General features: G+C 41.0%; 2 protein-coding genes across 2 annotated transcripts; both read right to left on the bottom strand.

The window, feature by feature from the left end:
* Positions 1-1530: 1530 nt before the first annotated feature.
* On the bottom strand, positions 1531-7476 carry LOC144614680 (KRAB domain-containing protein 5-like). The gene is made up of 3 exons (XM_078439245.2): positions 7348-7476; positions 2147-2273; positions 1531-1650 (listed from the first exon to the last, which is right to left on the bottom strand). Exons 1-3 carry the CDS (start codon positions 7360-7362, stop codon positions 1541-1543), a joined length of 252 nt encoding a protein of 83 aa, XP_078295371.2. The 5' UTR covers positions 7363-7476; the 3' UTR covers positions 1531-1540.
* Positions 7477-10676: 3200 nt separating this feature from the next.
* Positions 10677-12728, bottom strand: LOC144614679 (uncharacterized). The gene is made up of 2 exons (XM_078439244.2): positions 10976-12728; positions 10677-10891 (listed from the first exon to the last, which is right to left on the bottom strand). The coding sequence occupies exons 1-2, from the start codon at positions 12726-12728 to the stop codon at positions 10677-10679; spliced, it is 1968 nt and encodes a 655-aa protein (XP_078295370.2).
* Between the last annotated feature and the right edge of the window lie 2257 nt (positions 12729-14985).

The raw sequence follows: 14985 nt of genomic DNA, 5'->3' as shown, positions 1-14985 counted from the left end.
TGAAATCAAGAGTCAGATGCTCAACCCTCTGAACCACCCAAGTGCCCCAAAACCTTTCATTTCTAAATAAACAATCAAAAATGTAAAATAGGCCAACAATCGCTTTTTAAAAAAAATATTTGGTGTTAAATTCAGATACATTCTGAGTAAATAAATAATAATTGATTTTTTCTCACGTGAAATTACATTTATAATGAACTCTTTTTCTAAACATAGGATGTTTCCTAACTCTCTGCCTCACTTCTTATAAAGCAAATGCCCATGGTATATCAGGACTTTTGATATAATACATCATAAAGGAATCTCCTATATAACGACTCAGAGTGAAAACATAGGACAAAGTCACAGGGACTTCATATTATACAAGATAAATTCATAAAAGGATTCAATTAAGAAATAAAGTAACAATTGAGACTTTCTTATAGGCTGTGAGTTTTCACTTCTAAATATCCTAGCTCCCCTATGGCATTAATTTATATAGAATTATATGAAAATAATAGGTACTTTACATTATTTCACCATTGAGGAATGCAAAACATTGAGTGGAAATTTCTTATTTTACTTAATACAAAGAAAATGAAAGTTTATTTGGATGGAGAGATAAAGAGAAGTGTGGAAAGGGCAGAGAGACAAAGAGAGAGAGAGAGGAGGGACAGTGGGAGGGAGGGAGAAACCAAGCACCATCTGGGCTGTCAGCCCAGAACCCTATGTGGGGCTTGAACTCAGAAACCCTGAGATCATGCTCTGAGCCAAACCAAGAGTTGGACTCTTAACCAACTGACTCACCCAGGCATCCTGAACTTTCTTTCTTTCTTTTTTTTTTTTTTTTTTTTTGAGAAACAGAGAACATGTGCCAGATGGACAGAGAGGCAAAGGATCCCAAATGGGTTCTTCACTGACAGCAGAGAGGCTGATGCAGGGCTCAAATTCAAACTGTCAGATCATGGCTTGAGCTCAACCCAGACGCTTAACCAACTGAGCCAACCAGGCAACCCAAGAAATGAACTTTTGAAGTGAAACAAAGAACGAGATTTCCTCATATTAGGGAGTTGCTTTATCACCTGATGTGATTACTGGGTCTGTATTTTGTATGATTAAAATGAAAGCCACCTTAATCCTGGAAAGGATCAACCCGAAAACTTGTGATGTCTCCCTCTAGCGTTCCTGGGATTTCTGCACCTCACCTCAAGGTGCCCACCACTATCCTGACACACTTCACACAAGAAGCAAAACAGAAGTCAGAAATGCATTGGCGTACAGTTCCTCAGAAATACAGAGATTTCCGCAAGACCTCAAAGCAAATGGAGAACCAATTAGATTATGGAGGACCTCACTGTGGATGTGAAGAACCCTCCGTGGAACTGAAGGAGAATCCTTAGAGAATGGAAAGCTTGGTATGATGGAAAGCAGATGTCCGATGTGAGAGGAAGAGACCTGAAACTGGCCTTTTCAACCTAATTTGCATTCAAGGAGAGCTGCTCAACCACATTCTGAGGTCCAATTCCTCCTTCACGACTGGACCTCAGCTCTGTCATCCACTTCATTTCCACCTACCTGGGTGTGTAGCTACGGTCTCCTTTCTCTTCACGGCCCAGACATCCTTCTTGTGTTCCAAAAAGATGACCAGGTCTGGCTTTGACACAACAAGACCTGTTTATTAGAAAAAAAGAATATGAGTGTGGTTGGAGATTCTAACTTCTGATCCACTATTGTGCTTAGTAGAGCAGAGAGGACAGAGTGGAAGCTAGAAAATGATTTCCCAAATGCTGTGGCCCAACAACCCCTTTAGAACATGCAGGACAAATTTTCCATGTTCAGATCTTGACCTCCACTTCCGAGTACTAACATGACAGTAATGAGTAGAAATCGGTATTTAAGACAAAAGAGATACCGTTTTATGCCACTTAGCCTTTAGAATTGTCATTAATGTACAGAAATGATGATGTTACCCTAAGGAAGGGAAGGTAAAGCTGAAAAGGAAACACCATGAAGATTTTTCTCTACATCCACAAACCCATACTTCTTTCCCTGACTGCAGGGATCTGAATCCCAGTCATGCAAAGAGGAAGATTCCAAGAGACAGTCTTCAAGGGAAGGAACAAATCCCTGAGTATGGTTTGGGAAACGTGGAAAGAGTTATCCTCACCCAAGAAATGGAGGTGTCCGTAGTTCTCTAACATCACATCCCTGTACAGTTCCCACTGACTGTGGTTCAGGCACCTCAACTCTTTCTGAGAAAATTCTATGGCCACATCCCTGAATGTCAGCAATCCCTGCAATAAAAAACACACTTTTCAAGTGGCCACAGGCAGAGTTCATAATGCTAGGTCAAATGAAAGAGGCAGTTAATGTCACCAGCCAGACTCCAAGACCTGACTTTAATGCTTGTGCTTGTACCCACCGATCTTAGTTCCACACTTTACTTAACCTCTTTTTCTATCTTATCTTTTACTTCACAAAAAACTCCCCATGGGTATAGTCTCCTGTAGTGGAAACAGAAACCATCCAACACAAGGTAATGACTGCCCTGAGGAAGAGCTTGGATGGGCTCAGTTGGAGATTAACCCCTGACTCACACCTAAGCCAATGCATAATAGACTAAACTACGGAGTGAGTACAGTTACCTTCATCTCATACATACATTTTATTTTAAATCTTATGTCTTTGAGTGAGATAGAGCGTGCCCAAGTGGGGGTGGGGCAGAGAGAGAGAGACAGAATCCCAACCAGGGTCCATGCTCAGAGTGGAGCCTGACCTCAGGACTTTCATCCTGACCTGAGCCTAAGTTAAGAGTATGACGCTCAATGGACTCAGCCACCCAGGAGCTCCCTTTTACCTCATTATAATACTAAAATCTCACCCAAGGAGGAGCACAAACCTCATTTCCTATGAAATATGCAGAGTATGTACACAACTGTTCTCTTAAGGCTTATGTGCAACCTTATACTCCACTTGACATAAGATGATGGCCGCCCCTTTCTGAATATCCACGCTAACCCTAAATGAAAGGACACCATTCCCCCTTCCTCCGTGAGTATCTGATTTGGAACTTCCTCCCTGTGATTTCCTTGTTTTTTGTAAATCATTTTTGCTTTGCTCACATCCTCACCTGGTATAGTTTTTTTGTGATTCACCAACGACTGAACTTCTGTTAGTTCAGTTAGATCAGGAGAACTGGTTCTGGCTTAGGTGAGGTTCCTGCTTGATGAGGTAAGATTATTTGTCACCCAGTATTATTCTCTAGCATATTCTTTACCTTGGAAGTAAGAACCTTTATAAATACTGTTTTTATTCAAGAGAATTTTTAAAGTGAAGGCATCAACACAGGCATATACATTTTGAATACTGTATTTACATCATACAGTACATGTGCTATCTATTTCTTAAATGGAAAGTTCTGGGGAGTGACAAATGTACTTAGCATATTCTAATATGAATTAGAATTTCACAACAGGACCTTGGGGATCTTGTTAAAATGCAGATACTGTTCAGGAGTTCTAAGATGGGGTAGATGTCTGCATTTCTAACGAGGCATTAGTCTATGGGCCAAGAGATACATATTTCAATAACGAAGAAGAACTCAAAGACAAGAACTTTTGGGGAACTTGGAACTGAATGGTATTCATAGCAACTATGGGTTCTACTAGAATAGCAAGAAAGGCAATAAAACTTTCCAAGCATTTCCTGGTTAGTAGAGAGCATTCAGTTTTTCATAACTTATTGGAAAATAAATCATATTCTAAGACAACAGACACATTATTCTTCTATTTCCATGTGAATATTTTTTCAAGTATCCAACGTGGTAGGGATCAGGTTTTAACCCAGGTCATCTGACCTGGAGTTGACCTAAAATGACACCTAAAATATACAGAGGGGCCCCTAACCAAATGATCATAGCAGGTGTCAAACCTGAAGAATGATGGAAAGAAGGTATGCACACAAAATTGATCACCTTTATACATTCCATGCTCACATCCATAAATATGCAAAGAAGTTGTATAGATATTAAATGTAGAAAAGTATACTGGTGACTAGGAAACATTTTCAATGAAGGACACCTGGGTGGTTCAGGTGGTTAAGTGTCCACCTCTTGAATTCGGCTCAGGTCATGATTTCACAGTTCACCAGTTCAAACCCCACCTCAGGCTCTGTGCTGACAGTCTGGAGCTGGCTAGGGATTCTCTCTCTCTGCCCCTGCCTCTCTCTTCCTCAAAATCAAACAAAACGTTTTCAGTGACATGAAACTCATAAAACTAATTGTAGATAATGGTGCTTAGGTCTTTTACTCACACTATCAACACAAACACACATTAAGATACAAATACAACAGTTATTTCTGACTCTAGTATGATGAGGGATACAATCAGAAAAATTTTCACCTTTAGGACAGAAAGCTAACATACAGTTGTATTATGTGGACATTCATCAAATAAAGGCTGGTTCCTACATTTTTCTTTAAGGTTATTTATATTGTGAAAGAGAGCATGGATAAGCACGGTGTGAAAGGTGGAGAGGCAAAGAGAGGGAGAGAACCCCAAGCTGTGACTCAAGGCTCCAGGCTGTGACTGAGCCACCTAGGTATCCCTGGTTATTACATTTTTACAGGGTCTCATGACAACAGGGACATGTCACCACTGCTTCATATTGAACTGAATGGTAAGCACCAGAGAAATCTTGCAGAAGCAGTTTTACACGTAGAAATTTAAAGAAACATTTGTGATTGAACACTCTGTGCACCTACCATCCCCTTGAACATATAAGCTTCATGCAGCCAAAGTACAGTTCTTTCTGCCCATGGGTCCTGCCCTGTGCTACTTCAATAAACTATCTGGCACTACACAGTATCTCAAGAGTTGTCTTGACCATAGTACTCCATGTTCTGCTAATATAGTTTTTATTTGAAAGCTTTTTTAAATTTTATTTTTTAATTAATTATTACTAAGGAGAGAGAGAGAGACAGAGAGAGACAGGGAGAGAGAGAATACCAGGAGGGGCAGAGAGAGAGAGAGAGAGAGAGAGGGAGAGAGAAATGGAGAGGCATGGCTCCTGTTCACCTGATGCTGGGCTCCAGCTCAGGACTGGTGAGATCATGACCTGAGTGGAAGTCCCACGCTTAATGAACTGAGCCATGCACGTGCCCCTCATTGAAAGCTTTATTTCATTCATCATTTGTGCTGTTTTATTTCAGGATTTTAAGACACTCAAACATGGTAATTCTTGGTACTATGTGATTCTTCTTTCTTTTTCTGAAATACACAGAAGTAAATAGAGTATGCATGTGTCATGACTATGCAGCAAAACAAAAAGCTACAGGATGAAGGTCTGACTCATTGAGAACCTCGATGTAGAGGTCATTACATCTACTACACAACAATAAGGGTATCATTGTCCGGTGGGGACTAATTTGATGTGGGCCAGGAGACAATGTTCAAGGAAATAGCCTTGAGCCATTTTGGTAAACGATGCTGTTTGTGTAAAAGCACAGGGACAGGATCTGCGGGAAGAAGGAGCTGAAGGAGATTGAGAGGAGCTGTTGATTATATACTTTAAGTTGGGGGTGGGGGGAAGAATTATAAGTTTCTACAGGGATTTCCTATGTTAAAGAAGACTTCCAGGACCTGGAATTCTATCTAGGGTAAAGCTAAGCTTGCTGTTTGCCTCTAGGAAAGCATCACCATTAAAGCAGTTGTGAATTCCTTGAGGAATATCTTCCTTGGCCAGTCTTGAGTATTTCTGTGGGGCTTGTAAGTTGTGAGAAATTTCAATTTTATCCACATTGCTTTTGCATTTGTCCTCCTCCTCAGAAACTACAATGGAGGGAGGGGTGCCTGGATGGCTCAATCAAGCTTCTGACTTTTGAATTAGGCTGAGGTCAAGACGTCTTGATTTGTGAGTTCGAGCCCCGTGTCTGACTCAGTGCTAACCCTGTGTCACCTACTTGGGACTTGGCTCTCTCTTGGCCACTCCCCTGCTCTCACTCTCTCTCTCTCTCTCAAAATAAACTTAAAAACTTAAAACAAAAAAGCTACAAGGTAAAAAGAATACAAGAAAAGAGAAACTAGGAGAAAGATATTTCCAGTTTAAATGTGATGGTGTCTGGAAATTACTCAGGGAATCTGGCTGAAATCATTACAACTGATAAGAAAAATATGAACATTACAGGGGAGGAATCTGGCAGAGAGCACAAACCCAAGTGATAGAAGATAACATCAGCTGTAAGGAAACAAAGTGCTATCAGTGCCTAAGGTACACCTCAGGACATCGGATTGCCGGTGTGCTCTTGTGACCCCAAACAGTAAATCACAATATAAACAAGTTAAGCACAGTGGATTTATAGAGACTTTACTGCATATACTTGTCATGTCCTGGAATATCTAGGGTATCTTAAAGTAGCTTTTCCACATCCTCAAGAGCAGGAACATTCTAAGTTATTCTGTGCCTCATATCCATCTTGTGTATTTGTGCATTTTCATAATCCTCCTCTACCGGGGCACAGAAAGCATTCGGATAAGACCTACACGGGAATGGTTTTCCTTGATTGGTATCCCAGGACCAGACCCCATCAGCAACAGGACAGTTGGCCTCAACACCTTCCTCTCTGGATCTGTCACAAAGGGAATATTTTCAATACTTGTAGGAATTTAATTCAAAGTGACAACTGCTGTTGCCCTACTAGAAGCCAGGTTGGAGAAAAGGGAGAGAGGTCTCTGGGATATAGGGGAGGAATGTTCTGAAGACATAACCTGGAATATCATTTGTGAAATGTTAATAATAGGGTAAAATCTGGGGCACCTGGGTGGCTCAGTGTGTTGAGCGTCGACTGCGGCTCAGGTCGTGGTCTCGCAGTCTGTGAGTTCGAGCCCCACATCCAGCTCTGTGCTCAGAGCCTGGAGCCTGTTCCGGATTCTGTGTCCCCCTCCTTCTCTGACCCTACCCTGTTCATGCTCTCTGTCTCTGCCTCAACAAAATAAAAGTTGAAAAAAATTAAAAAAAAAATAGGTGAAAACCTAAAGCAAAACCATAAGAACCAAACAAATAAAACCATTGGTATTTAAAATTTTTTCATTTAGAGAGAGAGAGAGAGAGAGAGAAAGAGCGCGAGCGCACGCATGCATGCAAATGGAGGACAGGGACTCAGGTAGAGAGAGAAAATCTTAAGTAGGCTCCAAGCTCAGAAGGAATCCTGATACAGGGCTGGATAGCAGGTCCCTGGGATCAAGACCTGAGCCTAAATCAAGAGTCATATGCTCAACTGAATGAACCACCCAGATGTCCTGCAATTTCTACACGCATGGATTATCCTGAGAACAAGGTGACAGGTTCTCTTGCAATGGACTCGAGGCTTACCTGAGAATTGGCCATTTCTCCTTTCCTCTCCTCTTCAAGATTTTTCTCAGAAGATTTTTGTGGAGAAATCCCAGCTGAAGTGGGAGCAAAAGGCTTTAAAGCCACCACTGCAACCTCTTCACCAGTAACCTGGTCACCTGCTGGCAGGGATTTGAAATGCAAAAAAGACCCAAGTTCCTCATCATTTCTGTCAGGAGCTATTCAGAAACTATGGTGTCCCACCTGAAGACCAGCCTCTGAGTTTCCTGTCTCTGCTTTTGGCAGGGGGCGGGGGGTTCTCCTCACACAGAAGCCCACAAATTCTGCTTGAGCATAGGAACAGTGTGTTACATGGACCTGACCCTCCCCAACTCCTGTACAGGAGACCCTTGAGCCAAAGCCTGCACTCAACTCTGATAACTTAATGGGAAGCCTTTCAGCTTAACTCTGGCTTCCCTTAGCATTTTGATAGGAAAAGATCGGATTCAGTAAGGAGAAAGGGAACCATTAGGACCTGAGGTCCCTGGGTGGGGAAAACACATTTTGGAACAATGCTGGGAATGTCTGACTACTGAAAACCCCCTCAGGTGTAAGGTTCCTCTTAAGAATGTGACAGACACCACCTACTCCCCCGCAGGAATTTGACTAAAGACCTAACTAAAAACTGGTAGATGATAAAACTTAAAACCCACAAGGAACAATATGGCCATAGACCACCGTTCCTGCAATGGAAATGAGCCAATCAGGAAGGGACAACCCAGCACCTGGAGTTGTTAATCCAGTAAGTGTAGGACTTGAGAAGGAACAAGGGGGAAGGGAAGAGGGAGAGACCAGAACCTTATACCACAAAGGCCCTTGCCTATTGTCACTGGTATTCACATTCCAACGCCCCCTCTCTGTAAAGAGAGCTTTCCTACTACTCTTCCTCTGTTATACTGTATTAAGTTTTGCCTGTTGCTCATTTTGTGTCCACCTCTTTATTCTTTGATTCAGTGAGAAAACAAATCCCTGAATCCTGGGTATTTATGTAAAAATCCCATAACAGAATCCCCTGGAGCACTTCACTAAAACAACACTGTTGTTTCCACCCACACCAGTTGAGGGAATCTGAGGGGGAGGGTAGCAGCAATGATTATTAATGCAAACTCCACACAGGATCCTTTTGGGAAGCATTTGGGAAGTGAGCAAGGAAAACACAGTAACCATGGGTATGGTTATTGTCCTGATTTGAATCCATGCCTTCTCCACTGATCAGAGTTTCTGCAAATTTACACATTCTCCTCCATGCTGCTTCACAGAAGGACACGCGTTTACAAATGGAACTTTCTCTGATACATGCGAATGAGCAAGTTTTGGGGTGATAGTGGGGTGGTCCAGAGCTGATGGCCAAGAAAGAATTCTTGAAGACATTTTTTCCATTGGCATGGAAGATCTTTTTCCACACCTGTGCTTTCAGCCTGAGTGTGTTCCTACACCTGAAGTGAGTGTCTTGAAGGCAGCACATACCCTTAATTTGTGTACTTCTTTCCTTTCAGTCAATGTATCTTTTGGATGGAGAATTTAGTCCCTCTATATTTAAAGTACTTATTGACACAGGTATGGATGGAGTTACTCTTGTCATTGTTTTCAATGTTTTTAGCTGTTGTAGAAGTACTTGCCCCTTGCTTACCCGTTTGGTCTTTTTCTTTGTGATTTGTTGATTTTCTAGTGGTGTACTTTGATTCCTTTCGATTTGGGTTTTGTGTATCTACTACAGGTTTTGCTTTGTGGTTACCAGGAGGCTTTAAGGAGACATCTTATAAAAATCTATTTTGTTAACACCTTAATTTTGCATGCCAGAACACTTTGAGACCTCAGGTAATTCTTAAAAGAGGTCAGTGTACAATCCTAGGCCATGTTAGGGAAGAGTTAGTTACTCCCTTTATGATATGTGTGAAGGTTTCTTCGTTTCAACCACATCAACTGGTATTCTCTACTTCTAACTACATCTGTTAAGAACTTGTCTAAGTATGTGCCTGGACTGCACAAAACCAATAAACAAAACATTTTATTTTTAACATTCAGAAACTTTTTCAGTTTTCATAAATATTCAAGAATGACGTTCTGAACACCCATTTTGTAATAACTTACATCAGTATTAGAAACATAAGTGACATCTCCAGTTAGGTTTGTTCATAGATTGTACATGATATTGTCCTCCATCTCCATGGAAAATCAGGTATGCAGGAGTCCCACCTAAGAGGGAAGGGCATCTGATATCTATGATGCAGGAAAAATCAGCCACATACTTTCAACACCCACTGGGAATCAGTGAATTTTCTGAACTGATTTGGGAGGACAGATACATTAATACTTGTAGTCAACATCTTAAAGAGGGCCAAGGTAAAACAAAAACACATTGAAATTACTTATTCCTATGCAAAAAACAGCCCCGTGTCTATTTTCAGGCATACCCACATACTCGATATCTAAGTGTTCCACTTTGTTTTATCCCATATGGTTAAGTATTTTTATGGAGAAGAACGTCTGAATAGAGTGACCGATGTACTCCTTTCTACTGTGAATTGTGACGTTTATTGACAGTTGATGTTCAGATAATTAGATGACTAACTATATCTTTCAGGTTACTTTCCTCTCTGTATGGCTTTGTTTTCCAAAGTGTATACTTAAAAAGGTCTTTCCTTATTCATACATTATCCCCAAGTAGGCATTTGGAGATACTGAGTCATGACTGAATTGAGTTAAAGGCATGACCACTCCCTTTACATGTTATACTTTTGTTCTTGTGTCATACCTATGATACTGAGGCAGTTGTGAGGTCCAGGCTAGAGGTTTGCCACATTCATTATATTTGTAACGTCTCTGTGCAACAGGAACTATGGTAATGAGTAAGGCTTGAGCAGTCTGAAACGTTTTTTACCACATTCTTTGTAAGTTTTCTCTGCAGTATGAGTTCTGTGATGTTGGATGAGGCTTGAGTACTGATTAAAAGGCTTGCCAAATTCTTTGGATTGGTAAGATCATCTCCAGTATATATTCTCTGATGAAGAATCAGGGTTTAAGCTTTGCTTTAGTATCTTGCCACATTCCCAATGGGTATCATTACTCTTCACTATGAATTATCTGATGTGGAATAACAATGGAGAAGTCCTTAGAAATTCTGTCATAGTCTGAACATTTAGAAGATTTGCTCTAGTATGAATTCTGTGTTAATAAGTCAAAGTTGAACAGTAATCAAGTTTTCCCATGCTCTTTACGTTGGTAAAGTTTCTCTCCAACATGAATTCTGTGATGTACATTAAGATGTGCCTGGGGGGAACGGCCTTGCTACATTCATTACATTGGTAAGGTCAATCTCCAGTATGAATTTTGTGATGGTTGGTAAGGCTTGAGTGGTGCGTAAAGGCCTTGCCACATTCTTTGCATTGGTAAGGTTTCTCTCCACTGTGAATTCTGCGATGCCTCTTAAGGGCTGATTGAGAGTTAAAGGCTTTGCCACATTCTTTACATTGGTAAGGTTTCTCTCCACTATGAATTTTGTGATGTCGAGTAAGTTCTGAGTGCCCTTTAAAGGCCTTGCCACACTCTTTACATTGGTAAGGTTTCTCTCCACTGTGAATTCTGTGATGCCTCTTAAGGGCTGATTGACAGTTAAAGGCTTTGCCACATTGTTTACATTGGTAAGGTTTCTCTCCACTATGAATTTTGTGATGTCGAGTAAGTTCTGAGAGCCCTTTAAAGGCCTTGCCACACTCTTTACATTGGTAATGTTTCTCTCCAGTATGAATTCTGTGATGTACATTAAGATGTGCCTGGCGGGAAAAGGCCTTGCCACATTCTTTACATTGGTAAGGTTTCTGTCCAGTATGGACTCTGTGATGCATATCAAGATGTTCCTGGCGGGAAAAGGCCTTGTCACATTCTTTACACTGGTAAGGTTTCTCTCCACTATGAATTCTGTGATGTCTCTTAAGGGCCGATTGCCAGTTAAAAGCTTTGCCACATTCTTTACATTGGTAAGGTTTCTGTCCAGTATGAATTCCTTCATGTTGTCTAAGGGATGATTGCTTGTTAAAGGCCTTGCCACATTCTTTACATTTGTAAGGTTTCTCTCCACTGTGAATTTTGTGATGTCGAGTATGTTTTGAGTGCACTTTAAAGGCCTTGCCACACTCTTTACATTGGTAAGGTTTCTCTCCAATATGGATGCTGTGATGTACATTAAGATATGCCTGGCGGGAAAAGGCCTTGCCACATTCTTTACATTTGTAAGGTTTCACTCCAGTATGAATTCTGCGATGTTGTATAAAGTTTGAGACGAACCCAAAAGCCTTGCCACGTTCTTTACATTGGTAAGGTTTCTGTCCAGTATGGACTCTGTGATGTACATCAAGGTGTTCCTGGTGGAAAAAGGCCTTGCCACATTCTTTACATTGATAAGGTTTCACTCCAGTATGAATTCTGTGATGTTCTGTAAGGACTGAGGCCCGGGAAAAGGCCTTGCCGCATTCCTTGCATTGGTAAGGTTTCTCTCCACTATGGATTCTCTGATGTAACTTAAGGGCTGAGTGCCAGTAAAAGCCTTCATCGCATTCTTTACATTGGTAAGGTTTCTCTCCAGTATGAATTCTGCAATGCTCTGTAAGGGCTGAGGGCCGGGTAAAGGCCTTGCCACATTGTTTACATTGGTAAGGTTTCCCTCCACTATGAATTCTGTGATGTGTCTTGAGGGCTGAGTGCCAGTTAAAAGCTTTACCACATTCTTTACATTTGTAAGGTTTCACTCCAGTGTGAATTCTGCGATGTTTTATAAAGTTTGAGAAGTACCGAAAGACCTTGCCACATTGTTTACACTGGTAAGGTTTCTCTCCAGTATGGATTCTGTGATGTCTCCTAAGGGCTGTGTGCCAGTTAAAGGCCTTGCCACACTCTTTGCATTGATAAGGTTTCTCCTCAGTATGAATCCTGTGATGTTCAGAAAGTTGTGAATGATGCCTAAAGGTCTTATGACATCGTTTACCTTTGGAAGGTGTCTCTGCAGTATGAATTCTTTGATGTCTTGTAAGGGATGAGGGCCGGATAAAGGACTTGCCATCTTCTTTATCTTGGTACGTTTTCTCTCCAGTATGAATTCTTTGATATCCTGTAAGGGTTGAGGACTGGTTAAAGACATTGCCACATTCTTTACATTGGTAAGGTTTCTCTCCAATGTGAGTTAACTTATGTTGAGTAAGGGTTGGGCACAATTTAAAGCTCTTGCCACACTCTTCACATTCATAAGGTTTCTGTCCAGTATGCCATTGCTGGTGGTCAAAGGCTTTGCCACATACGTTACCTATATAACTTTCCTCTCCAGTACCAGTTGTCTGACCTGTACTGAATCTTGATGAATGACTAAACATGCTCCCAGGTTGATTACATCTGCAACGGTTTCTTCCCTCATGAATCCTCTGATGACCACCAACATTGGAAGACAGGTTAAAATTTTTCCCACATTCAATATATTTATAAAGATTCCCTCTCTTAGGGATACTCCTGTGTGGAATAAGGTTGGCACTTTGATAAAAGACTTCCCCATATCTATTACATTCATCATTGGTCTCTGGAAAGGAGTCCCCAGATACCTTTGCCCTTCATTTTCCCTAACCTTGTTCCAGTCTGTCGTTAAGTGTACATTCTCAAGGGAACTGTGTTTATATCTACTCATGACCCTTTTTGGATCGAAGCGTCAATGCATGACTTTGGCAGGAATGTATCGGTGCCATGTGAAAATATAGCTGAACTGAGGTCAAAAAAGAGAAAAGTAAAATCATTCTGGGGTACTACTCTCAGAGGTATGTACTGACAACTTCTAATATAGAACGTTAACATCAATCAGAATATCAGGAAGACAGCTAAGAAAAAATCACCAGGACTTCCTTCTTCCATGGACACGTAAACTCGCACACAACGAATTGACCACATAGCTTAGTAGAGAATTCTGTAGCATCTCTTGCTGTAGCACAAATCACGTTCTTGTCTCTCAGAAAGTGAAGAAAGTACCGTATGTGCTCAAAATTAGCAGAAGTAAGGCAATTGAAACCTAAGACAGAAATGAAAACTGTAGAATAAAGCAAAAATAGGAACAATCAACAACAGAAAAGTTGGTGTTCAGAAAACCCCCCAAAGTCAACAGACCTGTCTCTAATGAAGTCAGAATGATAGAGAAGACTAACTAAAATCAGAAGTGAAGAAGTGAAGGCAGACACAGTATAACTGATCCCATAGAAATAAAGATAAATCTAGCCCACAATAGATAATTATCTGGCAAGAAGTAGATAACAAAGAATGGCTATGACTTTCCAAAAAGATAAAACCTACCAGGACTCCATCATGAAGACATCTGTCTGCCTATCTCCCTAGCTATCTAACTACCTACTTACCTACCTACATATCAATCTGGGGTGTTTAACACAGCATAGAGATTTTGGGTACCTGGGGGAAAGAAAGGTGCATTTTGGCACACTGTGCAAGTTCATTTGGAGAGTAGAGCAAGAGCCCAGGCATGTACCACAATGGCATTTTGACGCCCTCCCTTACAGCCTTGAGAACTGTACCAGTACTCTTGTGGTCAGAAAGCAGCTCCTGCCCAAGATTTTGGAGGAAAGATCATTCTCCTCTTTTCCACATCCCCAAGAAATGATTGTTACAACAACTGTGCCTCTGATTTTGAAGAACTAGACATAGATAGATTTCCTCGTATTTGGAGTGTCAGAAGGGGAAGTTGGCACAGCTCCACAGGGTGAGAGGGTTTGATTATTTACAATGGGTGGTCTGCCTTGCACATTTGGTCCTTGCAGGCCTGTCATGGCAGAATCATTGGTTGCCAGGACCAGAGGCAATGCTGGGGCTCAAGCCTCCATCGTCAGGGGAGGGGCTCATTTGAGATGAGGTAGACTGTGGGAAAGCAGCATCTCAGTTTCCAGGTAAGAGCTGGCCAGTGGATCCTGGTCACCACGTGGTGGTTCTCTATGGCTTTGGGCACATTTTGAATGTAATGGCATTGGGCAGGATATTATTGAACACTTGCCAACAATTGCGATATAATGAGAACTACGGTCCAAGGGGAGAATACTGGTTGTTGCTTTATTGGAATAAGCTATTTTCTTAGGTGACACTAATATTTACACTGACTTTCAAGTTTTTAATAGATCCTAAGGATGAGAATCTTAAAATGATAGAAAAGTCTCCCTCCTATCATTTAAGGATTATAAAATTATTATCCGTATAATTTTCCATGTATCCACCTATTAATACTCTACCAAAATACAAAGATTTCTTTCCTTAGATACTCTCCAAAAGTGTGTTTTAAATGAAATTATATAGGTACATTATTTTCCTCCTTCCTATTATTTGGGCATTATTCCACTTCATTGGTTTTCTACCAAAGGATTTTGGGTTGTTCCCAGTCTTTGCCTTTTACATAGGGGTGGTGAATACTTGAAGGTCACTGTTGTGCAAGTTTGCAAGTACTGTGTAGGTAAATTTGAGGGGAAACTGTTAGCAAAGAGATGTGCTCAAAATTAGTAGAAGTATACATAATTTTGCTAGATATTACCAAATTGCCTTCCACAGGTACTAAAAGAATTTCACCCCCAATAGGAAGAATGCCTGTTTGTT

The sequence above is a fragment of the Panthera onca genome, chromosome E2, assembly GCF_046562875.1.
Source record: "Panthera onca isolate mPanOnc1 chromosome E2, mPanOnc1 haplotype 2, whole genome shotgun sequence".
In the NCBI taxonomy this organism is placed as follows: domain Eukaryota; kingdom Metazoa; phylum Chordata; class Mammalia; order Carnivora; family Felidae; genus Panthera; species Panthera onca.
This window is presented reverse-complemented; position numbering and strand designations above follow the sequence as displayed.